Source organism: Mytilus edulis, chromosome 5, assembly GCF_963676685.1.
Source record: "Mytilus edulis chromosome 5, xbMytEdul2.2, whole genome shotgun sequence".
NCBI lineage: Eukaryota > Metazoa > Mollusca > Bivalvia > Mytilida > Mytilidae > Mytilus > Mytilus edulis.
Window position 1 is genome coordinate 77,092,726 of NC_092348.1, and position 16,598 is coordinate 77,109,323.

General features: G+C 31.2%; 1 protein-coding gene across 5 annotated transcripts in view; it reads right to left on the bottom strand.

The window, feature by feature from the left end:
- LOC139524483 (uncharacterized) overlaps nt 1-16,209 on the bottom strand; it is a 56,379-nt gene extending 40,170 nt beyond the window's left edge. For 2 of the 5 annotated variants that reach the window (XM_071319273.1, XM_071319270.1), the window contains exons 1-4: nt 16,155-16,209; nt 5,295-5,979; nt 3,720-4,081; nt 2,421-2,581 (exon numbers count right to left, since the gene is read on the bottom strand). In XM_071319273.1, the coding sequence (XP_071175374.1) occupies nt 2,421-2,581; nt 3,720-4,081; nt 5,295-5,815 (1,044 nt within the window). In that variant the 5' untranslated portion in view covers nt 5,816-5,979; nt 16,155-16,209. Of the gene's footprint in view, nt 1-2,420; nt 2,582-3,719; nt 4,082-5,294; nt 5,980-16,058 lie in introns of all 5 variants that reach the window. The other 3 variants (XM_071319271.1, XM_071319272.1, XM_071319274.1) reach the window with 3 other exon arrangements.
- Nucleotides 16,210-16,598: the final 389 nt, after the last annotated feature.

Below are 16,598 nucleotides of genomic sequence, written 5' to 3' on the forward strand. Positions count from 1 at the left end.
AGTCGGATCTTAACACGTACTTGTGATTTGGTTAAAACCAGTTTTGATATAAATATACAAAGAAATGTCGAAATGTTCAGGACTTAATTAAATCCGTATTTCGGTAGGATGGTGCAAGCATACGATTTTTTATTGCGTCTTACACTTTGAGAAGCGAATAATTTTTAACTACTTTATTCAAATATTGTGTAAAATCGTTAATTTTGAGCTTTGAAAGTCAAGAGGCTCGAGCATTTTTCTGAGGAAGTTTTAAAAAATTGCAAAGAAATATTTTTACACTGGGTTAGCTTTCATTAGTCTTCACTATCTATAGATTAACAACTTTTGGTTATATTCATAATTTAGAATCATCATTGAAGGTGGAGGACGATTGCATAGTTAATTAATTATATTGAAGTGCCATTTGTATGCAAGAGTGACATTCCGTTGTATTATGTGCCAATTCTAAAAAGTTATGCGAGTATTCTCTCCCCTTATCAGGTTCATTATTTATAATTAAGTTTACGTTTCTGATATAATTTTGAATAATTACAAAAATGTATCAATTCAATATATTTCAGTTTTTGTTATTGGTGTATCAAAAACATTGATGTACGAATATAATTTCATAAATTTGAAACGTTTAAAATGATTACATACTAATATAAAGAAACGTTCAACATTTTTGAAAAAGACTATGAACGAAAATGGCATGATTTATCTTCTCTTGATGATAGATTGATTGGCAAATGAACCAGCATTATCTAATAGTAATCACAAAGAGGGACCGGCGAGCAATTTTTAATTGTAGCTTAATTATTCAACGTTAAAACAATTGACGTTTCCTTATTCAATTTCCATTTCCTTATTCGATTTTCATTTCCTTATTCTGTTTCTTTTTCCTTTTTCAATATTCATTTCCTTTTTCGGTTTCTATTTCCTTATTCGGTTTCCATTTCCTTATTCGATTTTCATTTCCTTATTCGGTTTCTTTTTCCTTTTTCAATATTCATTTCCTTTTTCGGTTTCTATTTCCTTATTTGGTTTCTATTTCCAGGAAATGAAAATCCAATAAGGAAATAGAAACCGAATAAGGAAATAGAAACGGAATAAGGAATAGAAACCGAAACAGGAAATGAATATTGAAAAAGGAAAAAGAAACCGAATAAGGAAATGAAAATCGAATAAGGCAATCGAAATCGAATAACGAAACGAAAATCCAAAAAAGAAATAGAAACCGAATAAGGAAATAGAAACTGAATAAGGAAAAAGAAACCGAAAAAGGAAATGAATATTGAAAAAGGAAAAAGAAACTGAATAAGGAAATGGAAATCAAATAAGGAAATGGAAATTGAATAAGGAAATGAAAATCCAATAAGGAAATAGAAACCGAATAAGGAAATAGAAACCGAATAAGGAAATAGAAACCGATAAAAGAAATGGATATTGGAAAAGGAAAAAGAAACCGAATAAGGAAATGGAAAACGAAAATAAGGAAATGAAAATCGAATAAGGAAATGAAAATCCAATAAGGAAATAGAAACCGAATAAGGAAATAGAAACGGAAAAAGGAAATGAATATTGAAAAAGGAAAAAGAAACCGAATAAGGAAATGAAAATCGAATAAGGAAATGGAAATGGAAATCGAATAAGGAAATGAAAATCCAATAAGGAAGTAGTGATGCTAAGTTTCATTTAATATTCAGGATCTTCTTCAATTAAAATTACTGTGAAAAATTTATTTTCAATAAATCCAAAAAAGTATGAATGGCTTAGTGAATAGAAATTTCAGTGCTTTATTCTTCATTATGAAAATGGGATTTACCAGCAATGATTTATTTGTGATTGTTAGCAAAAAAAAAATTTTTTTTACAATAATTTTCTTTCTTAAAAGATTTGTTTATGTATTAAATGTAAAATGTCCCAGATCTAAAAAGAATAGTCCATTCAGGACATTGGACATTAGGAAAGCAAGCTAACTATCAGTCATTTAAATTAACTCTGTCAATTTAAACAACCAGGTAAATCTACTGGTAGTTAAATGACCACCTGTTGATAATAGCTCTCACAATACCTATTGTACAATTTAAATGGACAAATTGTATTGACAATTTTTTAAACTGGTCAGGCAATAGGTAGTTCACTACCACAAAGGTTATTGGATAAGCACAGTAATAGCATCTTCGCTAGCCAAGGGTAACGATCCACTCCCGCTCTCTCTTGGCTAGCGAAGATGAGTAATAGGTACCAACCTTCACCCTTATCTGAGATAATAAGAGTAACATCATAATATGGATCAAGAATGTGTACCCAGTACACAAATGCCCCATCCACAATATCCTTTTCTATGTTCAGTGGACTGTGAAATTTTAATGATTTATATTTGCAAATATCAAATCGATTTGATCACCATGACAACCTTTCTTCTACACCATACTTACATGTTGTTCAATGTGGACCTGTGCCTGTGCACTTTGACCATCATGGACATGTGCATCAGGATCATGATTACTAGCTGAACTCCTCCATGGTAAATATTTATACAACAGAAAGATTATCAATGGCTCTAGGATTAAACCAGCTATCAGAAAAAATATCGTTTCTGAAAAACAAAATGTTGTTTCAATTTCTTTAATCATAATTATAGAAATGTTTTAAAAATTTGGAGTTCAAAATAAACAGATTTAATGGAATCTACAGCAAGACTGTGTATTGTGTATACATACATCATGAACAATAAGAAAACAGAAAGATTTACCAACAAGACATAGCACACATTGCATTTTGTTTACATAAAACATGTAAAATACTCTTGATATTTGTGGTATTAGTGCAATAAATAATTATGATTTGACTGTTAGGCTCTTTTAGGATAATGGTAATATATAACAGGAACTCTCCTTGTCTTTGTCTTTGATAGTATTCATTATGAAGTGCTGGAAAAAAGTAAAATCACAAAAATACTGAACCTAGAGGAAAATCAATATGGAAAGTCCATAATCACACAGCAAAATCAAATAACAAAACACATCAAAAATGAATGGACAAGAACTGCCATATTCCTGACTTGGTACAGGCATTTTCAAATGTAGAAAAGGGTGGATTAAACCTGGTTTTATAGCGCTAACCCTCTCACTTTGATGACAGTCTCATCAAATTCCGTTATATATATCACCTTTTCAAGCTTGAAAATATCTGAATATCTAGGACTGGCAAACTAACAGAAAAAAGATAAGGTCGATAAAGTTCCATAACTTTTTCGTCTGTCATCTCTTTTGGTGTTCCCCAATATTTTTTTATCAACCAATTTTCTCTCTTTAGACACATTGGTATTCCACTTATACATTACACACCACATAAACCAAAACAATATGGGAAAAGTAATATTTTTACCTATGCAATATATGTAAAGGGATGCATTTTAGAAATCTAAATTATATGAAAAGGGTAGGGTAATAGAACCCAAGTGGCACCCTTATCGATAAAGTATTGCAGTGCCCCAACTCCCCCTCCCCCTGAGCATGTTACTTTTAAAATCATATATGCCATGTAGCCACTCAACAGTTTTTCTTGCTTGCATAGTGATTTTAAGGACAAAATTAATAAGCTTACCACTGACCTTGAATCATTACAAACGAGAACAGACAAAATAGTATATATACAGGTAATATAAATGTATAAGTTTATTGTCTTTTAGAAGTAGTGGACTAAAACTTTATCATTGCAAAGAATGTTCTTACCAGAATATGTTATGTACTTATTGCCATGGATTTGCTGTGTTCCAGTCAAGATATTTATGTCCCTTTTCAACAGAAGGAAATCCTCTTTCAATTCTCCTTTCACACCTTCGATGGTACCAGTTATACCATTATTTACCTCTGTGACTTCATTTTTTAAATAAACAAAATTATCTTGAACATTTTTGAAATCACCCTTTATCTGTGTCAAGTTGGCTTGACATTGTAAGAGTTTCTGCGTCACATCCTCCATTACTATAGTAGATTGTGTAATATTATCACTTAGTACATAAGTTGTATTTGTATAGTGTGGAGTCCACCAATATGACATCAGTCCTCCTCCTAGAAAGAAGGCAGTAAATGATCTGAAACATAGTAAATCAAATTAATGTAGTAAGATTAATTAGTTATTCAAAAAAATTTTCTGTTTTTGTTTTTCTTATGGTTTTATCTGTGATGCTAGGTAGCTGTCTTAGTTATGTATACCTTGAGTATCTTTCAAACATGTATGCATTTTCAAAACTTCAAAGAGGAGATGTTAATATATGAAGCCTAGGTGGTCGTGTGGTCTAGTGGGACGGCTACAGTGCAGGCGATTTGGTGTCTCAATATCTCAGTAGCATGAGTTCGAATCCCTGCGAGGGAAGAACAAAAAATTTAGGAAAGCAAATTTACAGATCTAACATTGTTGGGTTGATGTTTAGACGAGTTGTATATATATTATATATATATATTGTTATGCGTTTACTTTTCTACATTGGCTAGAGGTATAGGGGAGGGTTGAGATCTCATAAACATGTTTAACCACGCCACAATTCTGCGCCTGTCCCAAGTCAGGAGCCTCTGGCCTTTTTTAGTTTTGTATGATTTTTTATTTTAGTTTCTTGTGTATAACTCGGAGTTTAGTATGACGTGACATTGACGTCCATTATCACTGTACTGGTCATTTTCTAAGGAATTTAATACAAAGTGTTGATTTAATTTTTTCTATTCTGTATGATCATGGAAGTAATATTTAAATATTACTTCCATAGTATGATCAATGAAGAACATTAGGATCTTTAGTAAAAATATTGAGTTATCTCCCATTGATTGATTTTTAAAATGTGTCACTTTATGAGTTAACCCTTTATTAAGAGAGGCAGTCTCTGTGAAAGTCAGTGAGTAAAAAAACATTGACTATATAGATATCAATAAATTATGACAATGTTTATAACAAAGTTTCCTTTGGAACTTCTGTTAGGTGGAATAAATATTCGTTGACAGTGTTATTTACATGCAGGACTCTGAATAAATTTAATTAAGACAAAAAAACCTTCTTTTTTGGTACATACCTCCTACATTTTGTATTGGTTCTAACTATTTGTATATATCACTGGCTATCTAATGTTTGGGTTTGAAAGTTCCTGGTTAATTCTACATTCAGATCCAGGATACACAAAACTCTAAAAGTTTTTTTTCATTTACTATCAAATGGATTATCTGATCATTTTTTTAAAACTTTTTCATCCCTTATGTGTAATCATTGGTAATCAAGGTAATATTCATGTATTTATCATGTTTATATTTATAACTTACATAAATCCAGTCTGCATTTTTGTAAATGATCTTTTGTGTTTTCTTAACTCTTCTTTTACTATTTTTCTTACAGTTTCCCTGTCCACAAAGTCTTTTGAATTGTTTCTGTCTTGATGAAATAAGTTTTCTTTCTCACTGCCACCTTTTACTGATTGTTTATCTTTATTATCAGCTGAGCTATGAAGATCTTCAGTCGCTTTCTCTATAACTGTATTTGACTGTGACCTCTCAAGATTATTTACTTCTTTTTTGTCTTTTCTATCTGGCTTTAATTCCCCTTTGTTAAGATGATCTGTTTTAGACTCACTCACAACATTGTCTCTTTTGTTACTTGTCTTTTTGTCTCTGCTGTTGTTGGTTATTGCTTCCTTTTTTATAATAATAGGTGCTGACTGATCATTTGGATCTCCACCAATTGCAACCAGTGGATCAGTCGGACTATAATCTGTGCTCTCTTTTAGATCAATGACAGATGTGCCTACTGAATCAGGCTCTTTAGTTTGTTTTCCTTTACCTGGCATTCTTCTGTTAGAACTCTGACAAATTGTATTGAAGTGTCTGCCATAGATAAATCAAAATACTTGATTTGGATAGTGGTGTTCAGCTGATTAAAAAGATGACTACACTTATATTTTGTGTTCAATTGGGTAATATGTCTGACGAAAATGTCAAACATATAGACTATCTGAAATTATAAAATATATATGAATTGTATAAATTTTATTTATCCTCTATCTGTGAGTATTATACCACCTCTCTAAACTAAATACTACAGTTAGCAGTCTATTATTGCAACTTGGAATTAATCTTAATTATGGAATTTGCATAATTTCTTGAGCTGGAAATTTTTAATAAATTCCATGTTTATTCTATATATATATATATTTCAATGTTTTGTGTGACACACAACACTTCTTTTACAAAGAAGATAGCACATTTTTAATAGAATGTTACACTGTGCCGTGCACAACACTATCTATACAAAATCAGTGGATGGAAAGTGTTATAATTATGCACTACTTAAAACATTATAATACAGTCAGAATAAACATGGAATTTATTAATAATTTCAAGCACAAGATATATTATACAAATTCGATAATTAAAAAACATTCCAAGTTGAAATAATCATGATAATAGCCTGTTAGTTGTTCATTTCTCTGTAAATTCTGTTCGATAAAAAAAAATCTTTTAAATTTATAATAACACATTACTGTAAATTCAGAAATTATTGCAATATTTATATTTTTTCAAAAAAAGTAATTATCCCAATAATTTAAACTCGCATTTTGATTTTTTTTTGTATGAAACACAATTTTAATCAATATTCATGATATTGCAAAAATTAAAATTGCATTTCTGTCTAAAACGACAAAATCACAATAATAGATGCATGCAATAGATTCTGGTTGACAATATAAGAAAGAAAATGCTCATCAGTTTTCAAACAAACCATAACCTTTACATAGACAGTTGTCAAAGCACGTAATTTTGATATGCCACATCCAGTTAGATTAGGGATGTTAAATCTGAAACCTGGTGTACATGTAAGATGAGAAATGTACCTATAATTAATAAACATAATGTATTTATTGTGAAAATGCATGAGCTATTTGCCACTGGATGTTAAGCAACCAACAATCAATCATTATAATGTTTTAGATATGTAATTGTCCTTCACCAGTATAGTTCATCAATTGTGCACACAACATTATGACATCGTTTAACAGATGGATAGGCCCGCCTGTATCCCTGCAATGTTAAAAGAATGTGCATCTTCATGATCGTCACTTTTTTACTTAATCCCCTAATAACAGCAGGGCAGATTATCATGATTATACATGTTTAACTTATAAGAATTTATTTTGATGAATAATTCATGCAATTTATGCAATATATAATCATATTTTTTCAACCACTCGTCAAATGTTAGTTTTTTTTGTGTACTGGCCAGCCAGACCAGTGGACTGAAAAATCTACTAATCCAGTTACAATTCTACTAGTCCTACAAAAATGAAAAAACACTATTATAAATGATAGATCTTTACTTTTACTTTCATTCTTTCTTTAACATAATGTTAGAGAAGAAAACAGGGCCCCCTCTTGGATCCACGGACCGCCTATGGACTGGACTAGATCAAATGATGCTATATCTTCAGTGTGAAATATTATGAATAATAGATCTGACAAAAGGGATGGACGCAATTTTGATTGCAAATCATCCTCAATCAGTTTCATTTCAGAAAACCCCCTTTCTGCATCAGCAGAATGAGCAGGCATGGAAAAATCAAATCCATAAGTAATGTAAGTCATAATTTATGTAAGTCATGTAAGTAATTTTTGTGTAATTGATTTCGCAGGTAAATTTTTATGTAAACAAACCAAGATTGTGATGCAATCAGTGATTTTTATTAACAAATTTCTACTGGTCAGATACAAATTATACTGGTCTAATTGGACCACACCTGTACGAACTGTGACGCCTGTATATGACACTAAAACCAGGCGTAGAAATCATACTTTATCCTGGCGGCATTGCAGTGTTTACAAAATGCATGTCCAGGCGTCAACCAGGCGTAAACCCAGGACAGTAACTAGCTTCTTCTAATAGTGAGGCAAAATATATTTTTATGACTAGATTTAAATATAGAGACAGATTGTACTTTAAGTACTAGTACTGCTTCAGTCGACACTAGGGACCATCTTGACCCTGTTTTACGGTATTATTGATTCTTTTATTGTTGAAGACTCTCCAGCAATTTTGACCATTGTCTTTTAGAATTTATTCTATATATTGACTCTGTGCGATTAGGTTTCGTGAACATTTACTCCATATTCCTTTATTTTCTGTTACAGGGTCTGAACATGACTTAATGCAAGTTAAACTCTTCAATGGAAAAGGTCATATGGCAATACATTATTGTTTTTTTTCCAAATCAATTGAATCCGGGAAATTGGTGACCTTACTTTAATTTAAACCATGTCAGCTTTCTAGTTTTATCTCCCCCTAAAAACAGTCAGAGCTCTGACATAAACAAGTCAGAATAAAATGACTTCCATAGGTCAGATATAATTTGATGTAAGTGTTGTCTCCCTTCTTGCACTCAACAGAATATGACTTGTACAGGTCAGTTTATGTCAGACTTTAATTTATCATAAAATGACTTCCACAGGTCAGCTTTTGCACAAAATATTGTGACTTAATATCGTCATATTCTAATAAGATTTATGTCCCTTTTTGATGCATTTTGACTTAGAGAGGTCATTTTTTGTTCTGACTTGAAGCAGTCATTACTACCACTTTGTATCAATCTCCATAAAAATAAAGTGATTACTTGTTTCCAATCAAAGAGTTTAAAAAGTGGGGCTCATCAAACGTTCTTCTTTCCAGAATCTTAACATAAAATATTTATATATCTCATTAAATTTAATCATTTCAAAATACAAACAAAAACCAGGGGAGAAAAAATGGATCATACAATTTTCTGTCAATATCAAAAGATTTACAAAATACAATATTGGATACATTTACTAGTACCATGACAATACCTTGAATCTTCCAAGGAAAAAATAAAGGATCTATTCTCATCCACTTTTAGCTAAATTTATCAAGAGCAAAACATTTATTATTTTAATATTTCATTGAGGTAAATACTGCTGTGCTAACTGACTCAAACAAGTCACACTATGTTCTGACTTAAAAAAAGTCAGTCAAAACTAAACTTATTTCAACCAAGTCTAGTTCTGACTTATTGATTTAAAAATGTATTGGAAAGCCAGATATAGCACAGAGGAAATAAGGTCCCCTCACGTCACAATGAGGACTATAAAAAAAATATTTGGTATATTCAATATTTAAATGCATTTTCTTTTAAACAAGTCAAATCATGTTTTGACTTTTAACAGTCAGTCCAAAACTAATTGTATTGCAATTTTTAGAGTGGGGCACTGACATATGATATTAAATGAAAGTATGGGAACGTCAGAACATAGGAAATGTATCTAAGATCCCCTAAAATAAATAACCATTTGACTAAATTGTTTCTAAACATTTATCAAATAATAAATTCACAGATTGCAGATTCAGAAGCAGGGCTTAAAGGAACTCATTAATATTGTACACCTAGCTTTGATTTGAAAATTTGTTCTACAATCTGACTTGAACAGGTCAAATCATGTTCAGACAAATTGACTTTAACAGGTCAAATGGGCATGTTCAGACAAATTGACTTAAACAGGTCAAATCATGTTCTTACTTAAAAAGATCAGTCAAAAGCTAAGTTTATGGAAATTTTGATTTTTTTAAGTCAGGCATTGCCATACATGTATGATATTAATGTTATGTATGGAAGAGTCCGATAAAAGACACATAAACTACATGCAAGATCCTCTAAGATAAATGACCATTTGTTTCTTAAAAAACTTATTAATAAATAAACTCAACAGTGGCAGATTCAGAAGGGGGCTAAGACTAAGAGGAAGATCACTTAGCTTTGATTGGAAATTTTGTTCTTCAAACTGACTTGAACAGGTCAAATCATGTTCTGACTTAAAAGAGTCCGTCAAAAACAAAATGGTTTGCAAAGTTCTGTAATAGTCGGGCATTATCATGATTGTGTGGTAATTAGTTAGAATGTATGGATACAAGTAGGAAAAAAAATCACAAATATTAAGTCACAATTGTAAGAACTATATAAAAGATAATTTGGTATATTTTTGATATCTTAATATTTCATTGAGGTAAATCCTGTTAGTGCAAACTGACTTGAACAAGTCACATTATGTTCTGACTTCAAGGAGTCAGTAAAATACTATACTTTAATTAAGTATTGCAACTTTAAGTCTGGGATTGTCATATGCATTTAAGAATGTATAAGAAACTCAGATAAAAGACACCCAATAATAAAGTCACAAAAATGTGGCATATAAAAAAGTGTATGGTATACTAGTATTTAAAATTCAAATATATTTTATTAACAAATTTCTTCAAATTATCTTAAAAATTTATTATATTTCTGTATTTTCATGACTATTTTCTGTTAAATTAACATTTGGAACTTATGGTTTAAAAAAAAACCATTTGACTGAATTGTTTCTTAAAAAAAATTATCAATTAATTTAAATCAACAGTAGCAGATTCAGATAAAGAAAAAGGGGGATGCTAAGATGAAGAAACCTAGTTTGATTGGATTTTCCCCCCTGTAAACTGACTTTATCAGGTCAAATCATGTTCTGACTTCAAAGAGTGTCAAAACTAAACTAATTTCAACTTTTAAGGCCAGGATTTTCATATTGATTTAAAAATGATGGAACATTTTTATTTGATATATTCAATATTCAAATGCATTTTGATTTCTAAAGATTTAATTTCATCAAATTATTTAAAAAAAAAAAATTGTATTATTTCTGTATTTTCATGACTTTTTTTCTGTTAAATTAAGATTTGGAACTTTTGGTTTTAAAAAAACATTATTTTAAAAACCATTTGACTGAATTGATTCTTAAAAAAAAATATGAATTAATTAACTCAACAGTAGCAGATTCAGATATGGAGGGGGCTTAAAGGAAGAAGACCTACTTTTGATTGGACATTTTTTTCCTGTCAACTGACTTTAACAGGTCAAATTATGTTCCGACTTCAAAGAGTCAGTCAAAAACTTCACTTTAGCTAATTAGTACAACGTTTTAGTCTGGCATTGTCATATGCATTTAAGAATGTATTGGAAAATCAGAATATATTTATTTTAAACGATTTGACTGAATTGTTTCTAATAAACCTATCAATTAATTAACCCAACAGTAGCAGATTCAGATAAGGGAAAAAGGGGGGGGGGCTTAGAAGAAGAAGACATAGTTTTCATTGGATTTAATTTATCTCTGTAAACTGACTTTAACAGGTCAAATTCATGTTCTGACTTCAAAGAGTCAGTCAAAACTAAACTTATTTCAACTTTTAAGTCTAGGATTTTCATATTGGTTTTAAAATGAATGGGAAATCAGATAAAAGACTGATGAAATAAGGTCCCCTAGAGTCACAATAATGAGGACTATAAAAAAATGTATTTGGTATATTTTATATTCAAATGTATTTTGTTAACAAATTTCATCAAATTTATATCTTAAAAATTTATTTTATTTTTGTATTTTTATGACTTTTTTTCTGTTATGTTAACATACATAAAACTTTTGATTGTAAAAACATTATTCCAAAAACCATTTGACTGAATTGTTTCTTAAAAAAAATATCAATTAATTAACTCAACAGTAGCAGATTCAGATAAGGAGAAAAAAGGGGGGGGCTAAGATGAAGAAACCTACATTGTAGTTTGATCGGATTTTTTCTTCTTCTGTAAACTGACTTAAACAGGTCAAATTATGTTCTGTTTTAAAAAAATGTTGAGGAGAAAATACTTAGAAAATCAGACTAAGTTTAGTGACTTTGTTGTCCTTCAAGAAGCGGTACATATAATACATAATATTTTCACTGTTTTTTAAATACATGTAAAAGTTGAAAGATAACTATCTATTGGGTGTTTTAAAATAGATTTTTTAGCAACATTTATAACTTTATAATTTATGTTCAATTGTACACTTGTTATTTTTAATATATATTTTTTGGGAACAAAATCTTGTCAGGATTTCTTATGGTACTATCATGACAAGAGCATTCATATTCTAAAATACTCTTAACATTAAAAACAAGTCAGTATCTTCAGATCATTCTGAGTCTTATTGAATTAAAGTCAGAATAGTTATCAAAAGTACCAGGATTGTCATTTAGTATGCCAGACGCGCGTTTCATTCAGACTTTTATAAGTCAGAACATACTGACTTCCAATGTTCTTCTCACTTCTGTAGAAACAAAGACTATCTATATTTTGAATAAAAGGTTAATGCTTTATGTGGCTATGCATCTGGGGTAAGAATTATAGATGCGTAACTTCATAGGAAAACATATATGCCATGTAATTAATAAGAAGTGATTCATGTGAGAGGAACATAATACTAAATAGACAATTCTGTTGTTTGCTGAAACACTGATCAATATAATATGTAAAGGTGGTCTCTCAGCAAATAAAAATAATTGTAACAGGATGCTGTTAGGAGGTCTCTCAAACAAAGCTCCAATAATTTGTCATTCCCATGGTCGCCTGACATTGAGCAAGTTCAAGTAAAAATTGGTTTGGTCTAGTAAAGTGATATGCATACATGTAGGTAACTTCTAGGTATTGACCCTGTATGTCATTCAAATCTTCTTGAAATGACGAAAACAGGAATATTATATGGTTAAGGGGTGGTGATCCAAACCATTTCAGAAAGGTGGATGGGGATGACCCCCATGGACTTTCCCTTTATTTCATTTGATTCGTTGTATTGTCCCATATAATAATATATAGGCTTAAGGGGTGGGGATCTCAACCGCTTACAAATTTACAAACATAAGGGAGTGGGTTGACCCCAAGGGACTTTATCTTTATTTCATTTGATTTGTCTTGTTGTCACTTACACTTATATATATGGTACAGGGGTGGGGGTCTTGACCATTTACATGTTTTCACACAGGAGGGGTGGTGTAACTCCCTTCCCCCCCCCAAGGGACTTCCCCTATATTTCATTGGGTTTGTTTTATTTTCCCATACAAGAATATATATGGTTTAGGGGTGGGGATCTCGACCGTTTACAAAATATGAGAACATTTGCAAATGGCAAGGGGGGGTTAAACCCAGAGACTAGCCCGGTATATTTCATTCAAATCAATTTGACATTATAAAAAGGAATATATATGGTTTAAAGGGGATCTTATCATTTTCAAGATATAAGATTTTTCTCAAATGACAAGGGGTGGGGCGACCCATAGAGACTTGCCTGGTATATTTCATGATACTTTACAGAGAGAACAAATTGAGTTTAGGGGGCTGTGATCTCGACTGTTCACAAGTTAAATGACAGGGGTAGGGGTTATCCCTTTGAGACTCACCCTACATTTCATTTGATTTATTTTTAATATCATATTCCATAATCATAACTGCAAACCCGTTTTGTGAATCTCTTAATGTTCTCAAGTTAAAATCATTTTTTTTTAAATATAAAACTAAAAAAATATTTGGTTCTTTAGTTAAACCCTCCCTTCCTTTTTCCTTTATTTAAATTATTCCGATTTTCATTTCATTTTCATGAATATCAATATTCAAAAGATCGTTTTTCTCATTGGGAGAAACGAAAAAACAAATATATTTAATAAGCCGCAAACTCGGAAAGGTTTAAAAGTCAATTCATGATTGAGTTTAAAAATAGAAAAATCACGTGACGATGTTCATCTCGAAGCAATAATTCCACTTTTAAAATTGCACTGACTGGTTAATAATGTTAATACTGTTTAAGACAACACGAGTTGTCTCCCGAAAATAACAGTTCATTATCATAACAACATTTTCTGACCTGAACAAGTCAGAATTGTCAGACACCAGGTCATCTCAAAGGCCACGCGTCCGTATTTACAGGTCACGCGCCTTTATGAAACAGCAACAAAATCACTTGCAAAGACATTCTTTACACGTAAAAAATATTAAAATGGCCATGAAAATACGGAGGTAATATGAATAACCATCTGAAAATGACCACATTGACCTAGATTTTCACTAAAAAAACGTAAATAATCACTATATTTTCAATAACTTCTTGTTCGAGAAACTCCCAAAACAACGACTCTCAAACACGTGATCTCTCGCAAAAAAAACACGTGATCGTATGTGTCTTACATCGGCGGTAAATTCAAAATAACTTCTGGTTTGACGGACTCGATGGAAAACTACGCAACACAAAAATTGACCCATACAGGTCAGAGTTTCAAAACATTTTCTGACTTGAAGAAGTCAGTATATTCTGACTTGTTTATGTCAGAGCTCTGACTGAAAAAAAGCCAGTTTTGTATTCTTTGATATCAAAGTTCAATTCTCCATGCAGAAACGACAATTTTTTCTGTGTCTTGTAGCGATTCGTATATATTCTTAAAATATTTTCCCGCACAATATTTGGACATCAGTGGGCATGCAACATTGCAAAACCACATGTTTACAAATGAAAATTATCACTCAGACTACAGTCATAAAGTAGGACAATAAATGAACAAAAGGCAAACCCGGGACAGTCACATAGAAGTACAAACAATAGACCATTAACTCTGAAAAGTAAAATAGAAACATGGATCACGAAAAACATGCAGGGGCTACACCAGAGAGTGAAGAGAACTTGCTTCTTGCTAGACACTTTCCGTGAAAACAATTTGATATTAGGACAATCTTTAGTTTAAGGTTGTTTTTTTTTTTTTGAAATTTCTAACATGAGGCATTTGCCTCTTTTGCCTCAATGTAGTTACGGCCCTGAAACCAGGCGTAAACCAAGCGCAACTGAGGGGTAAACCAGGCGTAAAATTAGGTGTAATATTTAAATGAGTACGCCTGGTTCAATAAATAAACCAGGCGTAATATCCTTACATAATACTACACTTATTTTACATCAGTGTATAAACGCTAGCTATGTACTTTTGTGTATTTGATACAAACTTCTGTACTGTTGCTTTTATTTCTCATTGTTTGACAAAAAACTTGAAATATTAACCATTGAAGAAGCTAATACACATGTATATAAATAAATACATTTTAGACAGACACTGGCTCAAATAAGTTTAAGCATTGTTATGTTTAAATAAGAATTATGACAATTAATAATTCTTGAAATAAAAGTATAATTTTAACTAAGTTGTTTTTGAAAATTATTGTCTTTTGAACTAAAATATAAATGATAATACAGCAATTTGACTTCAAGAAAAAGATTTTAATGTTATTATCCAAGGATAAAGGTTTTGGGATTTCAAAATTTCTGATAGAACATAAAACATGCAAAACTTAATAACTTAGTTTAAAATACTCACATTATTATTATTTACCATGTATACTACTTTCCTTTTATTTCACAATTTTCATTAATCAATTTGATTCAGTATTTCCAATTTCAAATTCTTCCAAAAAGCACAAAACAAGCTAATTATCCCCGAATATATGAAGCTGCCATAAGTCCAACTCTTGCAAACTAAAACCAAAGAGCCAAATTTTGAAAAAAAATCCCATGATCCCGTAAACAAAGCATTATGGGTATTTCTATTAACGCCATACCAACAGTTTTACGTCTGTGAGAAAATTTACGCCTTGCTTATTTCAATTTACGCAAGGTTTACTGCTTTTTTCTACGCCTGTAAGGACTACAAATTTACGTTTCCTGCTCCCTTACGCCTGGATCTAGACAGGAAACTACCACTTACGCCTGGTTTACGCCTTATTTCCAGGCGTAATACGCCTTATAATTTTGTACCGGTGCAGTGAGTGAGTGGACCAGCGATCATTTCGACCCCTGCACTTCCTCAACATGGGAAAGAAGTGATGATGCCCCTTAGTGCAGGAACTAATAATATATTCACTAACACCAAATTTTTTTTATGGAAACATGGGATTTGCCACAAACTGGAAAGTGGTCTAATTTGATTTTTCAGTTGAAATTTGAGTTTCAGCCAAATATGGGTCTCTTGCTTCTGCGAAGGTTAATGCTTCTAGCTGACAAAAGAGTAACAGGCTGTACAGAAATTTATATCAATGAAGTGGTTATACTTTGATAAATAACTAAATATTGCAGGAAAAAAAATTGTCAGACATAGATAAATACTTTCATTTTCATAACAACGCGTATCTCGTTAAAAATAACAATTAATACTGTTAAATTAGTAATCTGGACTCCTTCAAACTAATAATCATTCATATTTTTCTAGTTGACATAACAATAACAGTGGTATTTAATTGAATTGCGTGCCTTGCCTGCTGAAGTTGGGTGCCATGGTGCGAATTTAACTTTCGATTTATCCAGTAAAGTGTTAATTTTTCTCGGTTGAAAAAAAACTGTTAAACTAAACAATATATGAAGAACTCAATTTCAATAATATTTAAAGAGGATACAATAACTGTAATTGGATGTTTTGATAATATTTTCAAATGGTCTAAGAGTTGATTCATACTTAGAATGATTTTGAATCCATACCACACATGAACACTTCAGTTCAATATGCTATATGGAAGAAAAATAAAGAGGAAACGTGGGTATCCCTATGGAATTTTTATGTGATTGTGTGTATTTTTAGATTTTTCTTCAGAATATACATGTCAGGGAGAAAGTCTTCTATCATTGAAATAATGACAACACTTGGTCTGAACTGTTGAGTTCAAAATATATGGGAATTGAATTTCAGATTACTTCATA